The sequence below is a fragment of the Pavona decussata genome, unplaced genomic scaffold (genome assembly GCF_977016875.1).
Source record: "Pavona decussata unplaced genomic scaffold, jaPavDecu1.1 SCAFFOLD_38, whole genome shotgun sequence".
NCBI classification, from domain to species: domain Eukaryota; kingdom Metazoa; phylum Cnidaria; class Anthozoa; order Scleractinia; family Agariciidae; genus Pavona; species Pavona decussata.
Genome location: NW_028145460.1, coordinates 2185028 through 2212855, shown reverse-complemented (window position 1 = coordinate 2212855; position 27828 = coordinate 2185028). Strand labels below are relative to the sequence as shown.

Below are 27828 nucleotides of genomic sequence, written 5' to 3'. Positions count from 1 at the left end.
GATTTTTCTCCTCAATACTCGAGGATTTTCAATCCTCTGCATGCCTCCTTGGTTAAGAGCACCGTTCTTGCATCTAAAGCGGATGGTACTGTGCGTACCTACCTTGGAGGTTTTAAAAGATGGAAACGTTGGGCCTCATCCAATTACGTCTGCCACTTTCTGCAAATCCGTTTCAGGTCGCAGTCTACAGTGCAGTGCTTGCTTAATGAAGCTCATTCTCCTTCTCTAGTCGGTCTACTGCATTGATTGGGCGCAACAGCTAGATGGTTGGCTCATCAAAAATCTTCAATCATCCCCTGGTTTCTACAATGGTCAGTGCATCTCAAAGGATTTTGGGCAAGCCAAAGGTCAAAAAGATCCTGTGACTTCTGAGATGTTATAAGTCCTCGTGGAATCGAAGATAACAGATAAGTCTCCTTCTCTTTCGGATCTTAGATCCGTTGCCCTATGCCTTATTGGTTACGCGGGGTTTTTCCGCTTTAGCGAGTTATGTCGTATAAAGGCCTTCGATGTTAAGTTTTTTCCCTTTAATGTGTCATTTTTCCCAGAATCATCGAAGTGTGATCAATTCCGAGACGGGGCATGGACCGTTATCGCGAGGTCAGACCTGCCGACTTGTCCTGTCAAGGCCTTGGAGGACTACATCTCGGCGGCTCAAATCAACTTCTCGAGGCTTTACCGCTGTTCAGGGCCCTTGCTACCCCTCGGTCAAAAGATGAAGTACGAGGCCAAGGGATTATCCATACAAGAACTAGAGAACTCGTTAAGGACGCCTTTAAAGATGTTACTGACGTTTCAAAGATTAGCGTTCATATAGCCTTAGGGCTGGAGGAGCCACCTCTGCAGCTAAGGCCGGTATCCCTGATAGACTTTTCAAGCGCCATGGCCGTTGGGCGAGCGAAAACACCAAGGATGACTACGTTAAGGACGATTTTTTATTCTCGCCTATCAGTCATGAAGTCTTTAGGAACTCTAATATTATTGTTGTTATTTTTTATTGTTTCCTGAACCGTGCCCGGCAGGTCTGGAGGATTCTATTCCTCAGTTTTTGCCGCAACGAGCGCGGCGAGGTCTTTTCATCCTCTGGATGCTCGTTCGAACTCTCCCAAGTTCAGTTTCCCTTTTTTGTTTCATAAGCTATTATCATCGTATTCACCTTTGTAGTTGTTGCTTTAATTTACTCAAGAAATGTGCGGCCTCCAGTGAGCAAATAGGGTGTCATTGTTGTTGTCACGCCACAGGCGTCCCAAGCGCGAAATAAGAGGAATAAATGACACGTACGCGAACGTAACTCTTGACTTCGAGCGGTGTTGTGTTACAAAGATTCGATTTACAAAGGTTTGACTGTACGGGTTTGATTTATGGACGGTGCCTACTATTGTTACTGCGCATACGTTCTGCGCATCTCGAGATACTCGGGTTCCTATGGGTGGTACCTACTAATACAGGGATATTTTAGCGCGCTTTAAAACTATGCGGAGAAAGCAGAACTTAGCAATTGATTTTGGTAACCAAAAAGAAAATTGGGGGCCCATGCATTTTACAGTAGTAACTGACGTTCCACAATTCACTTGACTCTGAAGATGACTTCCGCTCAGGTTGTCGAAACGTCAGTCAAAGTCACCACAAACAGTCCTTCTCAGGACTACACTCACCCGAATGATCATAATTTACGTACTTATAATAAAGCTTCAATTTGGAAAAAAAAAAAAGCGCCATACATTGCTTTGTATTTTGCTGCTTTCTGGAATAATTGTTTCTTAATTATCTCTAAAAAATGTGTGGTTACCCTCAATTTTCGCCTGGTGGGTGGTGATCTACCACCAGCGCTAACTCGCTGAAAACGCTTCAAAACGGCCTCAAACGCCGGGAAACAACAAAGAGTACAACACGGATACAAGGTAAGGCAGTTTTATTCACAGAACATTACATTTTAGATATTTAAATCAAACCCGTAAAGTTCCCATACAAACCTTTGTACATCGAATCTTTGTAACACAACACCGTTTGAAGGCAAGAGTCACGTTCGCGTACGTGTCATTTATTCCTCTTATTCCGCGCTTGGGCTGCCTGTGGTCACGCACGGGTTTGGTGGTTAGTAGGGAGTTTAGACAAAGACGCTAATTACCACACGAATGACGAATCTTGTCGCCTTTCATATTACTGTAAAAATGCGAAAAGCCACCATGTCTTTTTTTAAATAACGGAAACCTTCATGCCTCCGATCTCCTGATTAGTCTTAACAGCAGGGGCAGTGTGTAGTGTAAACTGTATTTTTAGTTATAATAGCCCTTTTCGCGGTTAACTCTGCTGATTTGAATTACAATGAAATCTAGCATGTCTGAGAGGCAGTTTCGGGCTATTTTGTAGTTTTAGCCCGAAATTGTCTCGCATCCACGTTGGATAACATTGTAATGCAAATGAAAAAATCAACCGTGAAAAGGACTATTGTTATTTATTTGTGATTGTGGTTTTTATTTCAAGTTCAGTTCGTCACAATGGCTGCGCCTACGGCTTTGACGTTGGTTTTCGACGTTTTTTCAGCTGTTTTCGCTCCTGTTAAATTTCTTATTATTCCCATAATTTGACATAAATGACATTTTTCTAGTATTTGCATACGGATTCAAAACACTAAGATTCTATGGTGCGTTTACGCTGTTTACGGTTGGTTGAGCCTTAAAAACGGTCTCGTATTAAACGGCAGAGGTGTTTTGCAGAACGCCGAACGTCACATTTTACGCCGTTCTATACTAGAACTTATACTGTTTAGGGTTGAGCACTGACTATACAGACGGTTAGCTTTAAGTTGTTATGGCAGCCATTGCAGAAAAGGACTTCTACGGATTCGGCGTTTGGCGTTATGCAAAATACCGCTGTCGGTTTCCTAAGAAATCACGCATCAGCGCGCTCAGGCGAAAAAAAAATATTGCCCTCTATGTTATTAATTAGTAAAAGAATCTTTCCTCGTAAAATTATGGACTAATATTACTTTTGTTTTCATGAAATTGCCGAAATTGTCCTTGTCGCGAATTTCTTCGACTGCCATGAATTATAAAAAAATGCTAAGTTTGAGGGTAGAGCTATCGTATTTACATGCACTTGACAACTTTTATGTTCTCCCTAAGGAATTTTCACGGTGCATGTAAATATGGTTTTGAGCTCGAACCTAAAAATTAGCATTTTTTATCTTTCCTAAGCTAACAACACGAAACACTGCTTTAACATGGACGGCAACAAACTCATGCTAGCAATTCTTCTTATCTGTGTCCGGATGTCAAAAGAACAGGACTTGCACCCGTTCTTGTATTTTTCAGGCAGCGACGTGGACGGTTTAAAGCAACAGTCGAAAACGACTCACCGAGAAATCTTTGCTCGCATTACAAATGCAGCCGCACTGATTAAGAAGACGCCATTGAACTACATACCTCCGAGAGATTGGTTTAAATTCTCCAGCAGATGGAATGAAAAATATGGAAACAATCTTGCGTTGTTAGCCATGTACTGTGTGCTAGAAAATCGCGACGTTGAAGCTAGAGGGATTGCAATTCAAATTATTGACGCTTTCATCTCGTTACCCAACTGGCGCGTACGAAATATGTGGAGTGACAATGTACCTGTGGCTCATAGTCTGGTAGGTTTGGCAACAGCCTACGACTTTTTGTATCAGTATCTAGATTCCAAGCGCCGAGTGCAAATTCTGGCCAATATTACTGCAGTTTCAAGAGAAATCTATGACCACGAAAAGGCTAGGGTGAACCGCTACATTCATAATCACGTGCCGACTATTTTTGTTGCACTTCTCACAAGTGCATTGGTTGTTGAAAAACACGACAATAGAAAGGAGGCCAACCAGTGGAAAGAGAAGGCCAACGAGGTTCTTAATAGAACGATGTTCCTTTTAAGCCTAGTCAAAGATGGTTCAATGAATGAAGGTGTCGCTTATGGATCCTACACTACGAGGTCTCTCACGCAGTACGTTTTCTTGGCTAAGAGACATCTTGGAATTGACCTCACAAATAATTTGTGGCTGCATCAGCACTTTTGGTTCATGTACCGGACCATCCTTCCGGGATTTCGTGACACAGTTGGTATCGCCGACTCAAACTTTAACTGGATGTACGGACCCGAAAGCCAACTTGTCTTTCTGGATAAATTTGTCATGCGAAATGGTTATGGCAACTGGCTCGCGGGCAAGATTAGAAAACTGAGTGATGAACCTTTAACGGCAACTGCCCCGCGTTACTGTACGCTATACACCGAATTCCTTTTTTATGATGCTAGCATTCCAGAGAAAGAGCCCCCTAATGCGCACACACCTCAATTACATACTTTTAACGACTGGGGTGTCGCCACTTACGGAGGGGGAACCTTAGACATGAACGGCCAAAGAAGTACATTTTTGTCATTCAAATCGAGCGTTCTTCATGGCAAAGCAGTGAACCAGATTGTAAGGAAAAAGACTTACAGCTGGATAAATGGCCGTTTGAACTTTAATCCAGGCCACGAGCACCCAGATCAAGGCTCCTTTGTTTTTGCTCCTTACGGAGTACCCTTTATCACCGAAGCCTATTATGGCCCAAAGTATACGTGGCTGAATAACGTCCTGTTGTTTGGACCCACAACCAACCCGTCTTGTTCTGCTCCCTATAAAGGCCAACTAGGAGAATGCGAGAAGTGGCTACGATTTGAAAACGAAGAAATCTGGCTTGCTAACGCTGAGGTTATTGCTGCTTTTGACATTGGAGGAATGGTTTTAATGAGTGGTGAGTTTTCCAAGTGGTACGGTCCAGCTCTTGGATTGACAAGCGTGTATCGGGCTGTGATTCTCTTACATCCGGGAGTGCTGCTTGTCGTGGATCACGTGGCAAAATCGCCGAAGAGTTGTACTCATTATGTTAGTGCGTTTTTTCACAATAGAGATGCAGCTTTTTCGTTGAAACAAGGACGACACGGACAAGAGTTTGGCGAGATATTTTTACACGGACAAACGTATACGGTGTTATGGTCAAACTCAGGTAACCAGCAGAGCATAGCGAGGTCCCAAAGCACCGAGTACCCAGCCGAATATAAAAAAAGAATGACTTATTACCTGAACATCACATCAAACCTAACGGCAACGCAGACCAGATTTGCATATGTCTTCATAGCACCAGGAATCGACGTTACCTCACCCCAGTTGAATGACCAAAGTGAAGGCTTGCAAGTATCTCTTAGAGTAAACAACGTTAGGCATCTTGTTTCCATAACAACCAATTACAAAACATCCGAAGCAAGAAAGCGTTTTTTCGGTTTTGACGGATTTGCAAAGGTTCAAGTGAGCGGCAGCAGTGAGATATTATTTCCCTCACGAGAGGATGGCGTCCCAAAGACAACTAAACATACATTGCATATATCAGCCACCAATATACTGATACTGTTTGTTTGGGCAAGTGGCTTGCTCGTGCTCTTTTTCGCCTGTAAACGCAATAACAGACGTTTTAAGGCACTAACTTACTTTTCAGCACCAAAACGAGTAAGATGGAACACTTTGTTATGGATAGCATTGTTGGTGCTCATGATTGTCATACTAAAGAAAATACATGTCTCGAACATGTTGTTTATTCGTTTATATACTTGCCAAAACTGTTAATTAAATATGATTGTTTTAACAGGTGACTATGAAATATATTTTTCGTTTATTTTTACTCTTCAACCTTCCAGTAAATATATATCAACGGTATAGTTCTTGTTATTCATGCGTGGAGTAAATAGTAACAATACTGGTTTAGAAGCAAGGTTGCCATGTGGGAGCTTGTTTGACCATAGTCATAAAATCAGTCGATTTCCCAAGTGAGTCTATTGTGTGCAGGTTTTCGGACAAGCTGTTCCGTAAAATCCCCTGTTTTAGCTAAAACTTCATTTGAGATAGCTTTTTATCGGGTTTGCTAAGTTCAATTTCGTTTCCCTTGGGTTGTGTTGCGAGAGTTACGGATCGTAAATAAATTTTGCAAGGATTGATGGTTTGCATGTGACGTCATGGCGGCCATGTCGGTGTACAGGATAAATATAATTTTTCTTCTCTTGGACTTAACTTCTATTTTTATGCAAACTATGTGAACAAATTTTCTTTGTTTTGTCCAGCAACGTGGCGGCAATGCAAACCACCTATTTCGGAGAAAGTCCTTTAATTATTGAACATTTGCACCACGGTAGGCTTTTTCCGTTTTGTTGAAAGCTTGTCCGTGCTGTAGCCTATCGAAGACGAAACTGGCACTAGCGTCATAAGTGGGTCTTTTAATGACCCTGGCAGAAATGCTTTGGATTTTGCAAACCCATGCACATGTGTTTGAATCAATTTAACCTTAATGTGAAGAGCGTAGGATGAAATTAAATGCGCGAGAAGGTAGCTTTTTCAAGCTTTGAAACTACTGAAGAGGCCGCCGAAAGGAAGCTCCAATACAAGGGTTTGCCGAGGAGACCCCTGGCCGGCTGCGAATGATTTTTCCACCAAAAACGTTCCCTCTTTTTGCAGTAGAATGCATATTCTGCGTATCCCGGGTAAACATTCCGTTAAATCTGCTATTTGGAGCAGAATGGAATGAAAGGAATACTATTGCATTCATTTCGAAAACAGAATTGGTCCCAGAAGAACACCTTTTCCGGCATAGTCCCAAAGAACACTTGCAGTTTACTAACAAGTGCCTGGGAACATAAGTTTGTCGGGTGGCTCACTTAAAATATTAAAAGGGATATACATAAAAGTCCTTTGTTCACCCTTGGTAAAAGAGTACAGACCAAAGTGCATACGGGAACCACGCATTCAAACACTGAAGTTAAAAATAACAGTGGCGAAAAAACTCCCAACTTCCAGGGGGTAGACCAGATTGATGAGACCAGGTAGTTGCACCGGGAACACCCTTCTCCGGATTTCAATTCCGTTGCCCCAACCGTGCGCCTGAGATGGAAGTAGAGGTACTGTGAATTTTAAGAACGTACGGGATGCAGGAAGAAACTGACAGAGTGGTAGGATTCGAGATGAGCTATAATTTTTACTTTCAATGCCTTTTTTATAGATTAAGGGTGCCTTAAACCCCGAAGCTTTGCTTTGAGAACACTTTTTTTTCCTCAGTTAATCCTGAGATTTCCACCACGAGAAGTAAAGGCTCTAAGGACGCTAAAATTATGAACAAAATATCGTAATGGAAAACTGTTAAGGCCCAGCCGCGCGCGCGTTCAACAATGTTGAACACGATGGCCAAACAGATGCAACATGTTGATGGAACATTGTCCAACATTGTTGAGTCCAACATGTTGCACTCGTTTGGCCACCATGTAGCACGATGCGGCGGTTGCATGATGTTATTTCCTCAGGCGCTCAAATTTTTTTCTATTAGAAGAGGGATTGCTTGTATTTAAGGTTCCCTAGTTGAGAGATTCAAAACTGTTTCTTCGCCATATAGATTGAACACTCATGCGACAACGCGCGAAGCAAGTAATAAAGATACCCGCAAAGTCAGCTTAGCGGGCATGCGCCCATTCAACAATGTTGAACCAAGGACTTAAGGATTCTGGGTAGATTTTGGTGCCAGACCGTTGAGTTCAAGTGCTGCATCAAAAATGTTGGATTCAACAATGTTGGATTATGTTGCAATTATCTGGATAGGCCTTTAAATATCAGAACTGGCTTACCGATAACAAGCCAAAACATTAGTTAAAAGCTTGAAACCTCCAACACTCTCAGAACAACTAGTTTCGCGCAAGCTATAACTACACTCCGCTTGAGATGCCCAGGAGCGAACGTTTGTGGAGAAGGAAATTGTTACTAAAGCTCAGAAACGGCTGTGAGGGAACTGGCTTGGTCTGAACGAATCGAAGTCTTTGAAAAGTCTTATTAGAAGTGTAGGTTGACCATTTCCAGACCGTTTTCACTCAGCTCATTTTCGTATTAGAGGAAACATGGTTTTTGTCTTTTCCCTTTCTTATGTGTTCATTTCATCATGCGGGTGTCTAACCAGTTTTTCCGATTCCAAGCAGCAAAGTTTAAACGAATGATTATTGATTTAATTATGACCGGACTCTTACACTGTTAAACATTTTACAAACGGAATTGCGCTATCAGGAAAGTGCAAATTACTTATTATTGTTTCCTCGTGCGGTTGCAGTACAGATTCTAATTTGAGTGCTTCTTTATTGCCGGTATCCTGGAGACTGTAACTGACATCGTTCAATGCAAGGAAAAAAAAAACAGAAAGGGCATAAAATATATTATTAAGACTTCCAATATTCTTGTTAGTGGACCTTCCCTTTTCAAAAGCTCTTTTTTCACCGGATCCTGATAACCTGCAGCTGCATTGTTTTTTAAGGTTGGAAACATCATTCTCTTGCTCAATCTTTTGTTCTTTTGACCAACCACGTCAGACGTTGCAAATGGTGCAGATCGCCTTACTGCTTGTACCTATGGGAAATTAAATACTCAGACGATTACCCGCGAAAGAATGATAATATTATTTCCCTCTGAGCCCCAAATTAGCGTTGTTTTATGCCGATAACTCACGAATACTCATGAAACGCCAGACCCTTAAATTTACTCACTGCCATCTTATCTGTTTTTTTTTTTGTTTCATTCACAAAACTGGATAAACATTGAAAAGACGCCCGCCTTCATCGGGCTTTTACGTTTTTCTCGACATGCTTAGTTTATTTAGTAGACCTGCACCCTTCAACAGCTCTATTTTCACTGGACCCTTATAACTTACGGCTGCAACTGCATTGTCGTTTAGCACTGGGAACATTGTTCTGTATTTCGTTCTTTTGTCCTCTCGACAAAATCATGTAAAACGCTGCAAGCGGTATAGGTCGCCCCAGTCTGTCCAGTGTGGTAGATTTTAAATTAGCACTGCAGCTTTCTATTTTGTTTCAGTAGACTGTTATCCACCACTCGAGAACACTGTGAATGGGCTACTGGTGTGCTTCACAGGTGAAGAAGCTTAACAGAAGACTGAATGATGCTTCTTCTTCTTTATTTGTCATAAAACACAATAATCTAATACAAAAGTAGCGATAAAGATATGGCGAGAAGACATCAAGAAACCATCGGTCATATATAGAAGTCACCTCGAAACACAATAAATACATATTAGTGCTGCGTATGTGCGGCATGAACATATCCGAATTATTTTAATAAAAACTTGTACATTTGTTTCGTGAAGGTAGGAAATCTAAATGAATCTGTGATATGTGTTGGAACAGAACTAAGAGAATTCCAAGCTTTAGGACCTACAAGATAAAGAATTTTTTTGAATTTTTATTGATCAATATCAGCAGTCATGTTAGTTCGCACAGTGTGAAGAGAAATAACTATAATTAGTTATCTCACGCAGGGTAAATTTTAATGAATATATATACCTTGACCTTGAAAGAAGGTCAACCAGTCGGCGAGCTCTAAGTTCGTTCACTCCATTGTATCAGATACTTTTCGTGCTCTGTTTGCGGACAATTTTAGGATGGTGCTCCTGAAAGTAGCCACTGTTCCACTTCCTCCTCCGATGAGCCAGCCGTCGCTTGACTTGTTCGTGTGGCTCTGGAAAAATTATATTATAACATCCAATTAGACAACAAGTAGAGGAGGAAGAAACATACCCGTTGTCAAAAGCTTAGTTTTCCACGCCTTTTGGTTCAAATTGTGCTAGTTAAATCCTATGTCCGTTTTAAAGATTAAGTAAATGTTATGAGAAGGTTGTAACGTTTAACTTTTTACATGATATCATGATCGACGGGCCAAATGATTTAAGTCACAGTAGTTTTGCATTTATAACATTAAAACAAAAGATCTCCCTAGAAACATTCTGCAGGGAAATTATCGTCCAAACGGCAGCCGTTGAAAGGTACATCTACATCTAGTTTAATTAAGTCGGTAAAGTCGTGATATTTAGACAAACAGCAAATCACATATTTTTTTCTATTATCCTCTACTAAGACATGTTATCCTAGCCCATCAGAGTGTAATTTATTTGGATCTGACAAAATAGCATCCTTATAAGCGTTAAATGAGATGGGCTAAAACTTTTTGCCTTTCATTTTTTTCAGTTTTACCACATTTTTAGTTCAAGGACTGTTAAACAGAGTTCAAACCAAGAGAAAATGTCGCAAATACGAGCTTGAGTATTTCAACATTTCGTTTACGAACAGCTTACCGTCAAAAGCGTTTAGAGCGTATGTTGTTTTCTGGTACTAGTTTATCTACCAGCAGGTTTATCTCTTGTTCTGTCACAAAAGCAAACCGTTCCCCCATCTTGACATTCATTTTAATTGCAAACTTGACGCTCCTTGAAGTTTTTGAAATTGGAGAATATCGCTTGGGGAATATCCTCGGATATTCCCCAGTTTTAGCTGGGGTATATTCGGTCACGTGAGGCGTTTAGACCAATCGCGCGCGAGTGAAAATATCTGATGGATTATAAATAAACAATAGCCTCCATTTGGCGCGAAAATATGCTCAGATATTTGGCCGCGGACATTATCTGTTCCGCGAAGCGAACAGTAGCTCTCGGAAAACTGTGAGCTTCAAGGAGCAGATAATGTCCAAGAACAAATATCTGAGCATATTTTTAAAGTCAAATGGAGGCTATTGTGTTTATTATCCTTCAAATATTTTTCGCAACATGCGGGAATCTCGCGGGAATCGGCAGGATCTGCCATTCTGTCATATGTCAATCACGTCAAAGTTTGTCAGTTGGCTTCCAAAATCTCCACGTCAGATTTCGCTTCAGGTCGAAAGCGTTTGTTTGGGGAAAAGGTAAAACATTTGAAAGGAAAGTAAACTTGTTTAATTCCGTGAAAGACAAAAGCAAGATACAAGTGGCGGATAAGGCTACAGGGAATCTAACTACCTCTTAAAAACAAGGTAAAGATCACTGAAAGCGAAAAACTGTAAAGTATCGCATTCCGTAAAAAGTGTAAACTGCCGTCAACGAAACAGCCGGCTCTTTGTCGTTCTCTTCCTTTATCTCGTGTTCAATTGGAGTAGCACTTTATATCGAAAATACAATTGTGGAATTTGCTAGCCGAAAACGACCTGTGAAGAAATCGAAGCTGAACCTGCAGTCGAATACGACGCCACCGGTTGTTTTTGCTGGATTCCGTCAAAGCGCTTTCTTTGCTAACTTCACATTGAATGGAGCCAGCAACGAAGTTGCTCACCATCGCTGAGGACCCGGGCTGAGGATTAAACTTGTTGCTCGAGAGTAGGACAAGCTGCTTCTCTTCATAGAGAATTTCGACATCTCGGGGTATCATGGCTGGTTTTTGTTTCGTGGACGAAATTTTATGTTCGCGAGCGATCTCGACCAGGTGAGCATTGATAGCATCATTTACCTGTTTGAACTCTGTCAGTAATGGTACTGAAATTTATGTTTTCGTTATTTAAATTCCTTATATTAGGCCAGCACGAATTGCTCTCATTGAATTACAACTGTAATATTTGCCGTCGTGTGAGCGAGCTTCGAGCTTATTAATAAAACTCGTTTAATAGCTTGTTGATGGCTTTCTCATTTCGCCAGACTGAAAGAAAACCATAAATACTCTTAAATGAGATGGGCTAAAACTTTTCGTCTGTCATATTTTTCAGTCTTACCACATTTTTAATCCAAGGACTGTTAAACAGAGTTCAAACCAAGAGAAAATGTCGCAAATACGAGCTTGAGTATTTCAACATTTCGTTTACGAACAGCTTACCGTCAAAAACGTTTAGAGCGTAACTATGTTATTTTCTGGTACTGGTTTATCGACCAGCAGGTTTATCTCTTGTTCTGTCACAAAAGCAAACCGTTCCCCCATCTTGACATTCATTTTAATTGTCAACAAGACGCGCCTTGAAGTTTTTGAAATTGGGGAATATCACTTGGGGAATATCCTCGGATATTCCCCAGTTTTAGCTGGGGTATATTCGGTCACGTGAGGCGTTTAGACCAATCGCCCGCGAGCGAAAATATTTGATGGATTATAAAAGCCATTATACCATGCCAGAGAAATACCAACAACTGAATTGTCTTCTAGTTGTCCTTGCAAAGCGAAATCAGCAAGATCTATTGATCTATCATTTTTTCTCTTAAAATATATTACGACCTATCACCTATGTGTAATAAAAAAGTTTCTTCACTTGCGCATCTAGAAAAAGAAGAAGAGGAAGGAATTTCCTAGATTGCTTTTGAAACAGTCACACTTCTCTGACTTATTGCACTATGCCTTACTAGAGATCTCAGCACCCACTTTCCATTTTGATAACTTACTGCAGGTCTCCTGCAGTATTTTAGTAAACACATCCGATAGCCTCGGAAAGTCTTTCAAAGTGTAAACATTCTCTTCTGCAATCTCCTTTAGCTGGTCTAGAAACTCTTCATGTTCGCCAATTCCGATAGCAACTCTGCTTACTTCTTTATCCTGCAAAAAATCGAAGTGGTTTGTCAGTCTGCCCTTCAGGCAAATGAGAAAAAAAGAGCATAATTTTTTTTTAGTTATATATTTATAACAACCTTTTTGAAGAACAACAACAAAAAAAAAAACTTCAAATGGGTTACAACAAAGCAGAAGCAAATCCCCATATTGAAGTTGGTTCCCTGAACTATTTACAAAAACAAATAAAAATTCCAAAAAAATCTTAGACTAGAATCTAAATGTAAAAAAATACTCTATTATATAATATAAAATCTATACGTAATAAATTACCATACATGTATTATATTAAATACAAATATATTTTATAAAGTAATAGTTCACTAAACAAATGGCTAACGTTACATAAAATCTGATATTTATAATATCTTTTTATAACGAAGATGTTCGCAAAAATTTTCATCAAGGTTGAAATTTTTATGCGTTTTTGGAACAAAATATCGCGAGACAAGCAAAGAAGGTTCGCAAAACAAAAAAAAAAAAGCTCGACAATATACATAACACGCAGTGAATTTCCATTGGTAAACCCTCTCCTTATTAGTATGCGGTGTTTTATCAGGTGATAATTAGCATTTTTCCTAAGCTAACAACACGAAACACTGCCTTAACATGGACGGCAACAAACTCATGCTAGCAATTCTTCTTATCTGCGTCCGGATGTCAAGAGAACAGGACTTGCACCCGTTCTTGTATTTTTCAGGCAGCGACGTGGACGGTTTAAAGCAACAGTCGAAAACGACTCACCAAGAAATTTTTGCTCGCATCACAAATGCAGCGGCACTGATTAAGAAGACGCCATTGAACTACATACCTCCGAGAGATTGGTTTAAATTCTCCAGCAGATGGAATGAAAAATATGGAAACAATCTTGCGGTGTTAGCCATGTACTGCGTGCTAGAAAATCGCGACGTTGAAGCTAGAGGGATTGCAATTCAAATTATTGACGCTTTCATCTCGTTACCCAACTGGCGCGTACGAAAGATTTGGAGCGCTAACGTGCCTGTGGCTCATAGTCTGGTAGGTTTGGCAACAGCCTACGACTTTTTGTATCAGTATCTAGATTCCAAGCGCCGAATGCAAATTCTGGCCAATATTACTGCAGTTTCAAAAGAAATCTATGACCAAGAAAAGGCTAGAGTGAACTATTACATTCATAATCACGTGCCGACTATTTTTGTTGCACTTCTCACAAGTGCACTGGTTGTTGAAAGACACGGCAATATAAAGGAGGCCAACCAGTGGAAAGAGAAGGCCAACGAGGTCCTTAACAGAACGATGTTCCTTTTAAGCCTAGTCAAAGATGGTTCAATGAATGAAGGTGTCGCTTATGGATCCTACACTACGAGATCTCTCACGCAGTACGTCTTCTTGGCTAAGAGACATCTTGGAATTGACCTCACAAATAATTTGTGGCTGCATCAACACTTTTGGTTCATGTACCGGACCATCCTTCCGGGATTTCGTGACACAGTTGGTATCGCCGACTCAAACTTTAACTGGATGTTCGGACCCGAAAGCCAACTTGTCTTTTTGGATAAATTTGTCATGCGAAATGGTTATGGCAACTGGCTCGCGGGCAAGATTAGAAGACTGAATGATGAACCTTTAACGGCAACTGCCCCGCGTTACTGTACGCTATACACCGAATTCCTTTTTTATGATGCTAGCATTCCAGAGAAAGAGCCCCCTAATGCGCACACACCTCATTTACATATTTTTAGCGACTGGGGTGTCGCCACTTACGGAGGGGGAACCTTAGACATGAACGGCCAAAAAAGTATATTTTTGTCATTCAAATCGAGCATTCTTCATGGCAAAGCAGTGAACCAAATTGTGAGGAAAAAGACTTACAGCTGGATAAATGGGCGTTGGAACTTTAATCCAGGCCACGAGCACCCGGATCAAGGCTCCTTTGTTTTTGCTCCTTACGGAGTACCCTTTATCACCGAAGCCTATTATGGCCCAAAGTATACGTGGCTGAATAACGTCCTGTTGTTTGGACCCACAACCAACCCGTCTTGTTCTGCTCCCTATAAAGGCCAACTAGGAGAATGCGAGAAGTGGCTACGTTATCAAAACAAAGAAATCTGGCTTGCTAACGCTGAGATTATTGCTGCTTTTGACAGTGGAGGAATGGTTTTAATGAGTGGTGAGTGGTACAGTCCAGCTCTTGGGTTGACAAGCGTGTATCGGGCTGTGATTCTCTTACATCCGGGAGTGCTGCTTGTCGTGGATCACGTGGCAAAATCGCCGAAGAGTCGTACTCATTATGTTGGTGCGTTTTTTCACAATAGAGATGCAGCTTTTTCGTTGAAACAAGGACAACACGGACAAGAGATTGGCGAGATTGTATTACACGGACAAACGTATACGGTGTTATGGTCAAACTCAGGTAACCAACAAAGCATAGCGAGGTCCGAAAGCGCCGAGTACCCAGCCGAATATGGAACAAGAAAGACTTATTACCTGAACATCACATCAAACCTAACGGCAACGCAGACCAGATTTGCATATGTCTTCATAGCACCAGGAATCGACGTTACCTCACCCCAGTTGAATGACCAAAGTGAAGGCTTGCAAGTATCTCTTAGAATAAACAGCATTAGGCATCTTGTTTCCATAACGACCAATTACAAAACACCCGAAGCAAGAAAGCGTTTTCTCGGTTTTGACGGATTTGCAAAGGTTCAAGTGAGCGGCAGCAGTGAGATATTATTTCCCTTACGAGACGATGGCGTCCCAAAGACAACTAAACATACATTGCATATATCAGCCATCAATATACTGATACTGTTTGTTTGGGCAAGTGGCTTGCTCGTGCTCTTTTTCGCCTATAAACGCAATAACAGACGTTTTAAGGCACTAACTTACTTTTCAGCACCAAAACGAGTAAGATGGAACACTTTGTTATGGATAGCATTGTTGGTGCTTATGATTGTCATACTAAAGAAAATACATGTCTCGAACATGTTGTTTATTCGTTTATTTACTTGCCAAAACTGTTAATTAAATATGATTGTTTTAACAGGTGACTATGAAATATATTTTTCGTTTATTTTTACTCTACAACCTTCCAGTAAATATATATCAACGGTATAGTTCTTGTTATTCATGCGTGGGGTAAATAGTAACAATACTGGTTTAGAAGCAAGGTTACCATGTGGGAGCTTGTTTGACCATAGTCATAAAATCAGTCAATTTCCCAAGTGAGTCTATTGTGTGCAGGTTTTCGGACAAGCTGTTCCATAAAATCCCCTGTTTTAGCTAAAACTTCATTTGAGATAGCTTTTTATCGGGTTTGCTAAGTTCAATTTCGTTTCCCTTAGGTTATGTTGCGAGAGTTACGGATCGTAAATAAATTTTGCAAGGATTGATGGTTTGCATGTGACGTCATGGCGGCCATGTCGGTGTACAGGATAAATATAATTTTTCTTCTCTTGGACTTAACTTCTATTTTTATGCAAACTATGTGAACAAATTTTCTTTGTTTTGTCCAGCAACGTGGCGGCAATGCAAACCACCTATTTCGGAGAAAGTCCTTTAATTATTGAACATTTGCACCACGGTAGGCTTCTTCCGTTTTGTTGACTCACTTAAAATATTAAAAGAGATATACATAAAAGTCCTTAGTTAGTTCAGCTTTGGTAAAAGAGTGCAGAACAAAGTGCATACGGGAACCATGCATTCAAACACTAAAGTTAAAAATAACAGTGGCGAAAAAACTCCCAACTTCCAGGGGTAGACCAGTTTGATGAGACCAGGCAGTTGCACCGCGAACACCCTTCTCCGGATTTCAATTCCGTTGCCTCAACCGCGCGCCTGAGATGGAAGTAGAGGTACTGTGAATTTTAAGAACGTACGGGATGCAGGAAGAAACTGACAGAGTGGTAGGATTCGAGATGAGCTATAATTTTTACTTTCAATGCCTTTTTTATAGATTAAAGGTGCCTTCAACCCCGAAGCTTTGCTTTGAGAACACTTTTTTTCCCTCAGTTAATCCCGAGATTTCCACCACGAGAAGTAGAGGCTCTAAAGACGCTAAAATTATGAACAAAATATCGTAATGGAAAACTGTTAAGGCCCAGCCGCGCGCGCGTTCAACAATGTTGAACACGATGGCCAAACAGATGCAACATGTTGATGCAACATTGTCCAACATTGTTGAGTCCAACATGTTGCACTCGTTTGGCCACCATGTAGCACGATGTTGCATGCTGTTATTTCCTTAGGCGCTCAAATTTTTTTCTATTTGAAGAGGGATTGCTTGTATTTAAGGTTCCCTTGTTGAGAGATTCAAAACTGTTTCTTCGCCATATAGATTGAACACTCATGCGACAACGCGCGAAGCAAGTAATAAAGATACCCGCAAAGTCAGCTTAGTGGGCATGCGCGCATTCAGCAATGTTGAACCAAGGACTTAAGGATTCTGGGTAGATTTTGGTGCCAGACCGTTGAGTTCAAGTGCTGCATCAAAAATGTTGGATTCAACAATGTTGGATTATGTTGCAATTATCTGGATAGGCCTTTAAATATCAGAACTGGCTTACCGATAACAAGCCAAAACATTAGTTAAAAGCTTGAAACCTCCAACACTCTCAGAACAACTAGTTTCGCGCAAGCTATAACTACACTCCGCTTGAGATGCCCAGGAGCGAACGTTTGTGGAGAAGGAAATTGTTACTAAAGCTCAGAAACGGCTGTGAGGGAACTGGCTTGGTCTGAACGAATCGAAGTCTTTGAAAAGTCTTATTAGAAGTGTAGGTTGACCATTTCCAGACCGTTTTCATTCAGCTCATTTTCGTATTGGAGGAAACATGGTTTTTGTCTTTTCCCTTTCTTATGTGTTCATTTCATCATGCGGGTGTCTAACCAGTTTTTCCGATTCCAAGCAGCAAAGGTTAAGCGAATGATTATTGATTTAATAATGACCGGACTCATACACTGTTAAACATTTTACAAACGCAATTGCACTATCAGGAAAGTGCAAATTACTTATTATTGTTTCCTCGTGTGGTTGCAGTACAGATTCTAATTTGAGTGCTTCTTTATTGCCGGTATCCTGGAGACTGTAACTGATATCGTTCAATCCAAGGAAAAAACAGAAAGGGCATAAAATATATTATTATTACTTCCAATATTCTTGTTAGTAGACCTTCCCTTTTCAAAAGCTCTATTTTCACTGGACCCTGATAACCTGCAGCTGCATTGTTTTTTAGGGTTGGGAGCATTGTTCTCTTGCTCAATCTTTTGTTCTTTTGACCAACCACGTCAGACGTTGCAAATGGTGCAGGTCACCCCACTGCTTGTACCTCTCGGAAATTAAATACTCAGACGATTACCCGCGAAAGAATGATAATATAAATCCCCTCTGGGACCCAAATAAATGTTGCTTTGTGCCGATCACTCACGAATACTCATGAAACGTCAGAACCTTAAATTTACTCACTGCCATCTTATCTGTTTTTTTTTTTGTTTCATTCACAAAACTGGATAAACATTGAAAAGACGCCCGCCTTCATCGGGCTTTTACGTTTTTCTCGACATGCTTAGTTTATTTTAATTAGTAGACCTGGACCCTTCAACAGCTCTATTTTCACTGGACCCTTATAACTTACGGCTGTAACCGCATTGTTTTTTAGCACTTGGAACATTGTTCTGTATTTCGTTCTTTTGTCCTCTCGACCAAATCATGTAAAACGTTGCAAGCGGTATAGGTCGCTCCAGTCTGTCCAGTGTGGTAGATTTTAAATTAGCACTGCAGCTTTCTATTTTGTTTCAGTAGACTGTTATCCACTACTCGAGAACACTGTGAATGGGCTACTGGTGTGCTTCACAGGTGAAGAAGCTTAACAGAAGACTGAATGATGCTTCTTCTTCTTTATTTGTCATAAAACACAATAATCTAATACAAAAGTAGCGGTAAAGATATGGCGAGAAGACATCAAGAAACCATCGGTCATATATAGAAGTCACCTCGAAACACAATAAATACAAATTAGTGCTGCGTATGTGCGGCATGAACATACCAGAATTATTTTAATGAAAACTTGTACATTTGTTTCGTGAAGGTAGGAAATCTAAATGAATCTGTGATATGTGTTGGAACAGAACTAAGAGAATTCCAAGCTTTAGGACCTACAAGATAAAGAATTTTTTTGAATTTTTATTGATCAATATCAGCAGTCATGTTAGTTCGCACAGTGTGAATAGAAATAACTATAATTAGTTATCACACGTAGGGTAAATTTTAATGAATAAATATACCTTGACCTTGAAAGAAGGTCAATCAGTCGGCGAGCTCTAAGTTCGTTCACTCCATTGTATCATACTTTTCATGCTCTGTTTGCGGACAATTTTAGGATGGTGCTCCTGAAAGTAGCCACTGTTCCACTTCCTCCTCCGATGAGGCAGCCGTCGCTTGACTTGTTCGTGTGGCTCTGGAAAAATTATATTATAACATCCAATTAGACAACAAGAAGAGGAAGAAGAAACATACCCGTTGTCAAAAGCTTAGTTTTCCACGCCTTTTGGTTCAAATTGTACTAGTTAAATCCTATATGTCCGTTTTAAAGATTAAGTAAATGTTATGAGAAGATTGTAACGTTTAACTTTTTACATGATATCATGATCGACGGGCCAAATGATTTAAGTCACAGTAGTTTTGCATTTATAACATTAAAACAAAAGATCTCCCTAGAAACATTCTGCAGGGAAATTATCGTCCAAACGGCAGCCGTTGAAAGGTACATCTACATCTAGTTTAATTAAGTCGGTAAAGTCGTGATATTTAGACAAACAGCAAATCACATATTTTTTTCTATTATTCTCTACTAAGACATGTTATCCTAGCCCATCAGAGTGCAATTTATTTGGATCTGACAAAATAGCAACCTTATAAGCGTTAGCTGCACTAATGTAGATTATTAAAATCTGAATTAGCAGCCATGGTATATGAGCCATTATACCATGCCAGAGAAATACCGACCACTGAATTGTCTTCTAGTTGTCCTTGCAAAGCGAAATCAGCAAGATCTATTGATCTATCATTTTTTTCTCTCAAAATGTATCACGACCTATCACCTATATGTAATAAAAAAGTTTCTTCATTTGCGCATCTAGAAAAAGAAGAAGAGGAAGGAATTTCCTAGATTGCTTTTGAAACAGTCACACTTCTCTGACTTATTATATTGCACTATGCCTTACTAGAGATCTTTCCATTTTCGATATATTAAAACTTAGCTGATACCTAGCTTGTTGATAACTTACTGCAGGTCTCCTGCAGTATTTTAGTGCACATATCCGATAGTCTCGGAAAGTCTTTCAAAGTGTAAACATTCTCGCCTGCAATCTCTTTTAGCTGGTCTAGAAGCTCTTCATGTTCGCCAATTCCGATAGCAACTCTGCTTACTTCTTTATCCTGCAAAAAATCGAAGTGGTTTGTCAGTCTGCCTTTCGGACAAATGAGAAAAAAAGAGCATAATTTTTTTTGAATTTTTTATTTATAACAACTTTATTGAAGAACAACAACAACAAAAAAAACTTCAAATGGGTTACAACAAAGCAGAAGCAAATCCCCATATTGAAGTTGTATCCCTAAACTATTTACAAAGAAAAATTAAAAATTCCAAAAAAATCTAAGACTAGAATCTAAATGTAAAAAAATACTCTTTTGACTAATATATAATATAAAATCTATACGTAATAAATTACCATACATGTATTATATTAAATACAAATATATTTTATAAAGTAATAGTTCACTAAACAAATGGCTAACGTTACATAAAATCTGATATCTATAATATCTTTTTATAACGAAAATGTTCGCAAAAATTTTCATCAAGGTTGAAATTTTTATGCGTTTTTGGAACAAAGTATCGCGAGACAAGCAAAGAAGGTTCGCAAAAAAGAAAAAAAGCTCGACAATATACATAACACGCAGTGAATTTCTATTGGTAAACCCTCTCCTTATTAGTATGCGGTGTTTTATCAGGTGATAATTAGCATTTTTCCTAAGCTAACAACACGAAACACTGCCTTAACATGGACGGCAACAAACTCATGCTAGCAATTCTTCTTATCTGCGTTCGGATGTCAAAAGAACAAGACTTGCACCCGTTCTTGTATTTTTCAGGCAGCGACGTGGACGGTTTAAAGCAACAGTCGAAAACGACTCACCAAGAAATTTTTGCTCGCATCACAAATGCAGCGGCCCTGATTAAGAAGACGCCATTGAACTACATACCTCCGAGAGATTGGTTCAAATTCTCCAGCAGATGGAATGAAAAATATGGAAACAATCTTGCGGTGTTAGCCATGTACTGCGTGCTAGAAAATCGCGACGTTGAAGCTAGAGGGATCGCAATTCAAATTATTGACGCTTTCATCTCGTTACCCAACTGGCGCGTACGAAAGATTTGGAGCGCTAACGTGCCTGTGGCTCATAGTTTGGTAGGTTTGGCAACAGCCTACGACTTTTTGTATCAGTTTCTAGATTCCAAGCGCCGAGTGCAAATTCTGGCCAATATTACTGCAGTTTCAAAAGAAATCTATGACCAAGAAAAGGCTAGAGTGAACTATTACATTCATAATCACGTGCCGACTATTTTTGTTGCACTTCTCACAAGTGCATTGGTTGTTGAAAAACACGGCAATAGAAAGAACGCCAACCAGTGGAAAGAGAAAGCCAACGAGGTTCTTAATAGAACGATGTTCCTTTTAAGCCTAGTCAAAGATGGTTCAATGAATGAAGGTGTCGGTTATGGATCCTACACTACGAGGTCTCTCACGCAGTACATCTTCTTGGCTAAGAGACATCTTGGAATTGACCTCACAAATAATTCGTGGCTGCATCAACACTTTTGGTTCATGTACCGGACCATCCTTCCGGGATTTCGTGACACAGTTGGTATCGCCGACTCAAACTTTAACTGGATGTTCGGACCCGAAAGCCAACTTGTCTTTTTGGATAAATTTGTCATGCGAAATGGTTATGGCAACTGGCTCGCGGGTAAGATTAGAAAACTGAATGATGAACCTTTAATGGCAACTGCCCCGCGTTACTGTACGCTACACACCGAATTCCTTTTTTATGATGCTAGCATTCCAGAGAAAGAGCCCCCTAATGCGCACACACCTCATTTACATATTTTTAGCGACTGGGGTGTCGCCACTTACGGAGGAGGAACCTTAGACGTGAACGGCCAAAGAAGTACATTTTTGTCATTCAAGTCGAGCGTTCTTCATGGCAAAGCAGTGAACCAGATTGTGAGGAAAAAGACTTATAGCGGGACAAATGGGCGTTGGAACTTTAATCCAGGCCACGAGCACCCGGATCAAGGTTCCTTTGTTTTTGCTCCTTACGGAGTACCCTTTATCACCGAAGCCTATTATGGCCCAAAGTATACGTGGCTGAATAACGTCCTGTTGTTTGGACCCACAACCAACCCGTCTTGTTCTGCTCCCTATAAAGGCCAACTAGGAGAATGCGAGAAGTGGCTACGTTATCAAAACAAAGAAATCTGGCTTGCTAACGCTGAGATTATTGCTGCTTTTGACATTGGAGGAATGGTTTTAATGAGTGGTGAGTTTTCCAAGTGGTACAGTCCAGCTCTTGGATTGACAAGCGTGTATCGGGCTGTGATTCTCTTACATCCGGGAGTGCTGCTTGTCGTGGATCACGTGGCAAAATCGCCGAAGAGTCGTACTCATTATGTTGGTGCGTTTTTTCACAATAGAGATGCAGCTTTTTTGTTGAAACAAGGACAACACGGACAAGAGATTGGCGAGATTGTATTACACGGACAAACGTATACGGTGTTATTGTCTAACTCAGGTAGCCAACAAAGCATAGCGACTTCCCAAAGCGCCGAGTACCCAGCCGAATATGGAACAAGAAAGACTTATTACCTGAACATCACATCAAACCTAACGGCAATGCAGACCAGATTTGCATATGTCTTCATAGCACCAGGAATCGACGTTACCTCACCCCAGTTGAATGACCAAAGTGAAGGCTTGCAAGTATCTCTTAGAGTAAACAACGTTAGGCATCTTGTTTCCGTAACAACCAATTACAAAACACCCGAAGCAAGAAAGCGTTTTCTCGGTTTTGACGGATTTGCAAAGGTTCAAGTGAGCGGCAGCAGTGAGATATTATTTCCCTTACGAGACGATGGCGTCCCAAAGACAACTAAACATACATTGCATATATCAGCCATCAATATACTGATACTGTTTGTTTGGGTAAGTGGCTTGCTCGTGCTCTTTTTCGCCTATAAACGCAATAACAGACGTTTTAAGGCACTAACTTACTTTTCAGGACTAAAGCGAGTAAGATGGAACACTTTGTTATGGATAGCATTGTTGGTGCTCATGATTGTCATACTAAAGAAAATATATGTCTCGAACATGTTGTTTATTCGTTTATATACTTGCCAAAACTGTTAATTAAATATTATTGTTTTAACAGGTGACTATGAAATATATTTTTCGTTTATTTTTACTCTACAACCTTCCAGTAAATATATATCAACGGTATAGTTCTTGTTATTCATGCGTGGGGTAAATAGTAACAATACTGGTTTAGAAGCAAGGTTACCATGTGGGAGCTTGTTTGACCATAGTCATAAAATCAGTCAATTTCCCAAGTGAGTCTATTGTGTGCAGGTTTTCGGACAAGCTGTTCCATAAAATCCCCTGTTTTAGCTAAAACTTCATTTGAGATAGCTTTTTATCGGGTTTGCTAAGTTCAATTTCGTTTCCCTTAGGTTATGTTGCGAGAGTTACGGATCGTAAATAAATTTTGCAAGGATTGATGGTTTGCATGTGACGTCATGGCGGCCATGTCGGTGTACAGGATAAATATAATTTTTCTTCTCTTGGACTTAACTTCTATTTTTATGCAAACTATGTGAACAAATTTTCTTTGTTTTGTCCAGCAACGTGGCGGCAATGCAAACCACCTATTTCGGAGAAAGTCGTTTTATTATTGAACATTTGCACCACGGTAGGCTTTTTCCGTTTTGTTGAAAGCTTGTCCGTGCTATAGCCTATCGAGGACGAAACTGGTACTAGCGTCATAAGTGGGTCTTTTAATGACCCTGGCAGAAATTCTTTGGATTTTGCAAACCCATGCACACGTGTTTCAATCAATTTAACTTTAATGTGAAGAGCGTAGGATGAAATTAAACGCGCGAGAAGGTAGCTTTTTCAAGCTTTGAAACTACTGAAGAGGCCGCCGAAGGAGACCCCTGGCCGGCCGCGAATGATTTTTCCACCAAAAACGTTCCCTCTTTTTGCAAAAGAATGCTTATTCTGCGTATGCCGCGTAAACCGGATTCTGTTCATTCCGTTAAATCTGCTATTTGGAGAAGAATGGAATGAAGGGAGTACTATTGCGTTCATTTCGATATTAAAAGAGATATACATAAAAGTCCTTTGTTCACCCTTGGCAAAAGAGTACAGAAGAAAGCGCATACGGGAACCACGCATTCAAACACTGAAGACCAGCTTGATGAGGCCAGGTAGTTGCACCGGAAACACCCTTCTCCGGAATTCGATTCCGTTGCCCCAACCGCGTGCCTGAGATGGGAGTATAGGTACTGTGAATTTTAAGAACGTACGGGATGTAGGAAGAAACTGACAGAGTGGTAGGATTCGAGATGAGCTATAAATTTTACTTTCAATGCCTTTTTTTTATAGATTAAGGGTGCCTTAACCCCCCGAAGCTTTGCTTTGAGAACACTTTTTTCCTCAGTTAATCCCGAGATTTCCACTACGAGAAGTTAAGGCTCTAAAGACGCTAAAATTATGGACAAAATATCGTAATGGAAAACTGTTAAGGCCCGGCCGTCCGCGCTTTCAACAATGTTGAACACGATGGCCAAACAGATGCAACATGTTGATGCAACATTGTCCAACATTGTTGAGTCCAACATGTCGCACTCGTTTGGCCATCATGTAGCACGATGTTGCATGATGATATTTCCTTGCTCTCACTTTTTTTCTATTTGAAGAGAGATTGATTGTATTTAAGGTTCCCTTGTTGAGAGATTCAAAACTGTTTCTTCGCCATATAGATTCAACACTCACGCGACAACGCGCGAAGCAAGTTATAAAGATACCCGCAAAGTCAGCTTAGCGGGCATGCGCGCATTCAACAATGTTGAACAGGACTTAAGGATTCTGGGTAGATTTTGGTGCCAGACCGTTGAGTTCAAGGGCTGCATCAAAAATGTTGGATTCCACAATGTTGGATTATCTTGCAATCATCTGGATAGGCCTTTAAATTTCAGAACTGGCTTACCGATAACAAGCCAAAAGATTAGTTCAAAGCTTGAAACCTCCAACACTCTCAGAACAACTAGTTTCGCGCAAGCTATAACTATACTCCGCTTGAGATGCCCAGGAGCGAACGTTTGTGGAGAAGGAAATTGTTACTAAAGCCCAGAAACGGCTTTGAGGGAACTGGCTTGGTCTAAACGAATCGAAGTCTTTGAAAAGTCTTATTAGAAGTGTAGGTTGACCATGTCCAGACATTTTCATTCAGCTCATTTTCGTATTGGAGGAAACATGGTTTTTGTCTTTTCCCTTTCTTATGTGTTCATTTCATCATGCGGATGTCTAACCAGTTTTTCCGATTCCAAGCAGCAAAGTTTAAGCGAATGATTATTGATTTAATTATGACCGGACTCATACACTGTTAAACATTTTACAAACGCAATTGCGCTATCAGGAAAGTGCAAATTACTTATTATTGTTTCCTCGTGTGGTTGCAGTACAGATTCTAATTTGAGTGCTTCTTTATTGCCGGTATCCTGGAGACTGTAACTGACATCGTTCAATCCTAGAAAAAAAAAACAGAAAGGGCATAAAATATATTATTATGACTTCCAATATTCTTGTTAGTAGACCTTCCCTTTTCAAAAGCTCTATTTTCACTGGACCCTGATAACCTGCAGCTGCATTGTTTTTTAAGGTTGGGAACATCATTCTCTTGCTCAATCTTTTGTTCTTTTGACCAACCACGTTAGACGTTGCAAATGGTGCAGGTCGCTCCACTGCTTGTACCTCTGGGAAATTAAATACTCAGACGATTACCCGCGAAAGAATGATAATGTTATTCCCCTCTGAGCCCCAAATCAGTGTTGTTTTATGCCGATAACTCACGAATACTCGTGAAACGCCAGACCCTTAAATTAATTCACTGCTATCTTATCTGTTTTTTTTTTGTTTCATTCACAAAACTGGATAAATATTGAAAAGACGCCCGCCTTCATCGGGCTTTTACGTTTTTCTCGACATGCTCAGTTTATTTAGTAGACCTGCACCCTTCAACAGCTCTATTTTCACTGGACCCTTATAACTTACGGCTGCAACTGCATTGTCTTTTAGCACTGGGAACATTGTTCTGTATTTTGTTCTTTTGTCCTCTCGACCAAATCATGTAAAACGTTGCAAGCGGTACAGGTCGCTCCAGTCTGTCCAGTGTGGTAGATTTTAAATTAGCACTGCAGCTTTCTATTTTGTTTCAGTAGACTGTTATCCACTACTCGAGAACACTGTGAATGGGCTACTGGTGTGCTTCATAGGTGAAGAAGCTTAACAGAAGACTGAATGATGCTTCTTCTTCTTTATTTGCGATAAAACAATAATCTAATACAAAAGTAGCAATAAAGACATGGCGAGGAGACATCAAGAAACCATCGCTCTTATATAAAGAAGTCACCTCGAAACACAATAAATACAAATTAGTGCTGCGTATGTGCGGCATGGACATATCAGAATTATTTTAATAAAAACTTGTACATTTGTTTCGTGAAGGTAGGAAATCTAAATGAATCTGTGATATGTGTTGGAACAGAACTAAGAGAATTCCAAGCTTTAGGACCTACAAGATAAAGAATTTTTTTGAATTTTTATTGATCAATATCAGCAGTCATGTTAGTTCGCACAGTGTGAAGAGAAATAACTATAATTAGTTATCTCACGCAGGGTAAATTTTAATGAATATATATACCTTGACCTTGAAAGAAAGTCAACCAGTCGGCGAGCTCTAAGTTCGTTCACTCCATTGTATCATACTTTTCGTGCTCTGTTTGCGGACAATTTTAGGATGGCGGTCCTGAAAGTAGCCACTGTTCCACTTCCTCCTCCGATGAGGCAGCCATCGCTTGACTTGTTCGTGTGGCTCTGGAAAAATTATATTATAACATCCAATTAGACAACAAGAAGAGGAGGAAGAAACATACCCGTTGTCAAAAGCTTAGTTTTCCACGCCTTTTGGTTCAAATTGTGCTAGTTAAATCCTATGTCCGTTTTAAAGATTAAGTCAATGTTATGAGAAGATTGTAACGTTTAACTTTTTACATGATATCATGATCGACGGGCCAAATGATTTAAGTCACAGTAGTTTTGCATTTATAACATTAAAACAAAAGATCTCCCTAGAAACATTCTGCAAGGAAATTATCGTCCAAACGGCAGCCGTTGAAAGGTACATCTACATCTAGTTTAATTAAGTCGGTAAAGTCGTGATATTTAGACAAACAGCAAATCACATATTTTTTTTCTATTATATATTTTTTTCTTTTTTTTCTCTACTAAGACATGTTATCCTAGCCCATCAGAGTGCAATTTATTTGGATCTGACAAAATAGCATCCTTATAAGCGTTAAATGAGATGGGCTAAAACTTTTTGCCTTTCATATTTCTAGTTTTACCACATTTTTAGTTCAAGGACTGTTAAACAGAGTTCAAACCAAGAGAAAATGTTGCAAATACGAGCTTGAGTATTTCAACATTTCGTTTACGAACAGTTTACCGTCAAAAACGTTTAGAGCGTATGTTGTTTTCTGGTACTGGTTTATTGACCAGCAGGTTTATCTCACAAAAGCAAACCGTTCCCCATCTTGACATTCATTTTAATTGCAAACTTGACGCTCCTTGAAGTTTTTGAAATTGGAGAATATCGCTTGGGGAATATCCTCGGATATTCCCCAGTTTTAGCTGGGGTATATTCGGTCACGTGAGGCGTTTAGACCAATCGCGCGCGAGCGAAAATATCTGATGGATTATAAATAAACAATAGCCTCCATTTGGCGCGAAAATATGCTCAGATATTTGTCCGCGGACATTATCTGTTCCGCGAAGCGAACAGTTGCTCTCGGAAAACTGTGAGCTTCAAGGAGCAGATAATGTCCAAGAACAAATATCTATCTGAGCATATTTTTAAAGTCAAATGGAGGCTATTGTGTTTATTATCCTTCAAATATTTTTCGCAACATGCGGGAATCTCGCGGGAATCGGCAGGATCTGCCATTCTGTCATATGTCAATCACGTCAAAGTTTGTCAGTTGGCTTCCAAAATCTCCACGTCAGATTTCGCTTCAGGTCGAA

The 27828-nt window shown here is 40.1% G+C and overlaps 4 protein-coding genes across 4 annotated transcripts in view; 3 read left to right on the top strand and 1 right to left on the bottom strand.

The window, feature by feature from the left end:
- Window positions 1–1814: 1814 nt before the first annotated feature.
- Window positions 1815–5652, top strand: LOC146483569 (dermatan-sulfate epimerase-like protein). Its single transcript, XM_085105535.1, has one exon. The coding sequence runs from the start codon at window positions 3224–3226 to the stop codon at window positions 5627–5629; it is 2406 nt and encodes an 801-aa protein (XP_084961661.1). The 5' UTR covers window positions 1815–3223; the 3' UTR covers window positions 5630–5652.
- A 7354-nt stretch (window positions 5653–13006) lies between these two features.
- Window positions 13007–15472, top strand: LOC146483568 (dermatan-sulfate epimerase-like protein). Its single transcript, XM_085105534.1, has one exon. It carries the CDS (start codon window positions 13039–13041, stop codon window positions 15433–15435), a length of 2397 nt encoding a protein of 798 aa, XP_084961660.1. The 5' UTR covers window positions 13007–13038; the 3' UTR covers window positions 15436–15472.
- A 3232-nt stretch (window positions 15473–18704) lies between these two features.
- Window positions 18705–27828, bottom strand: part of LOC146483565 (matrilin-1-like) — a 30134-nt gene continuing 21010 nt past the window's right edge. Inside the window, exon 7 of the mRNA XM_085105741.1 lies at window positions 18705–18866. Within this exon, the coding sequence (XP_084961867.1) occupies window positions 18730–18866 (137 nt within the window). The 3' untranslated portion in view covers window positions 18705–18729. The remainder of the gene's footprint in view (window positions 18867–27828) is intronic.
- LOC146483567 (dermatan-sulfate epimerase-like protein) lies at window positions 20473–22901 on the top strand. Its single transcript, XM_085105586.1, has one exon. It carries the CDS (start codon window positions 20473–20475, stop codon window positions 22876–22878), a length of 2406 nt encoding a protein of 801 aa, XP_084961712.1. The 3' UTR covers window positions 22879–22901.

Bases quoted from the DNA above. Each gene is read 5' to 3' on its own strand.
- LOC146483569 (XM_085105535.1), top strand. From the start codon at position 3,224: ATGGACGGCAACAAACTCATGCTAGCAATTCTTCTTATCTGTGTCCGG.
- LOC146483568 (XM_085105534.1), top strand. From the start codon at position 13,039: ATGGACGGCAACAAACTCATGCTAGCAATTCTTCTTATCTGCGTCCGG.
- LOC146483567 (XM_085105586.1), top strand. From the start codon at position 20,473: ATGGACGGCAACAAACTCATGCTAGCAATTCTTCTTATCTGCGTTCGG.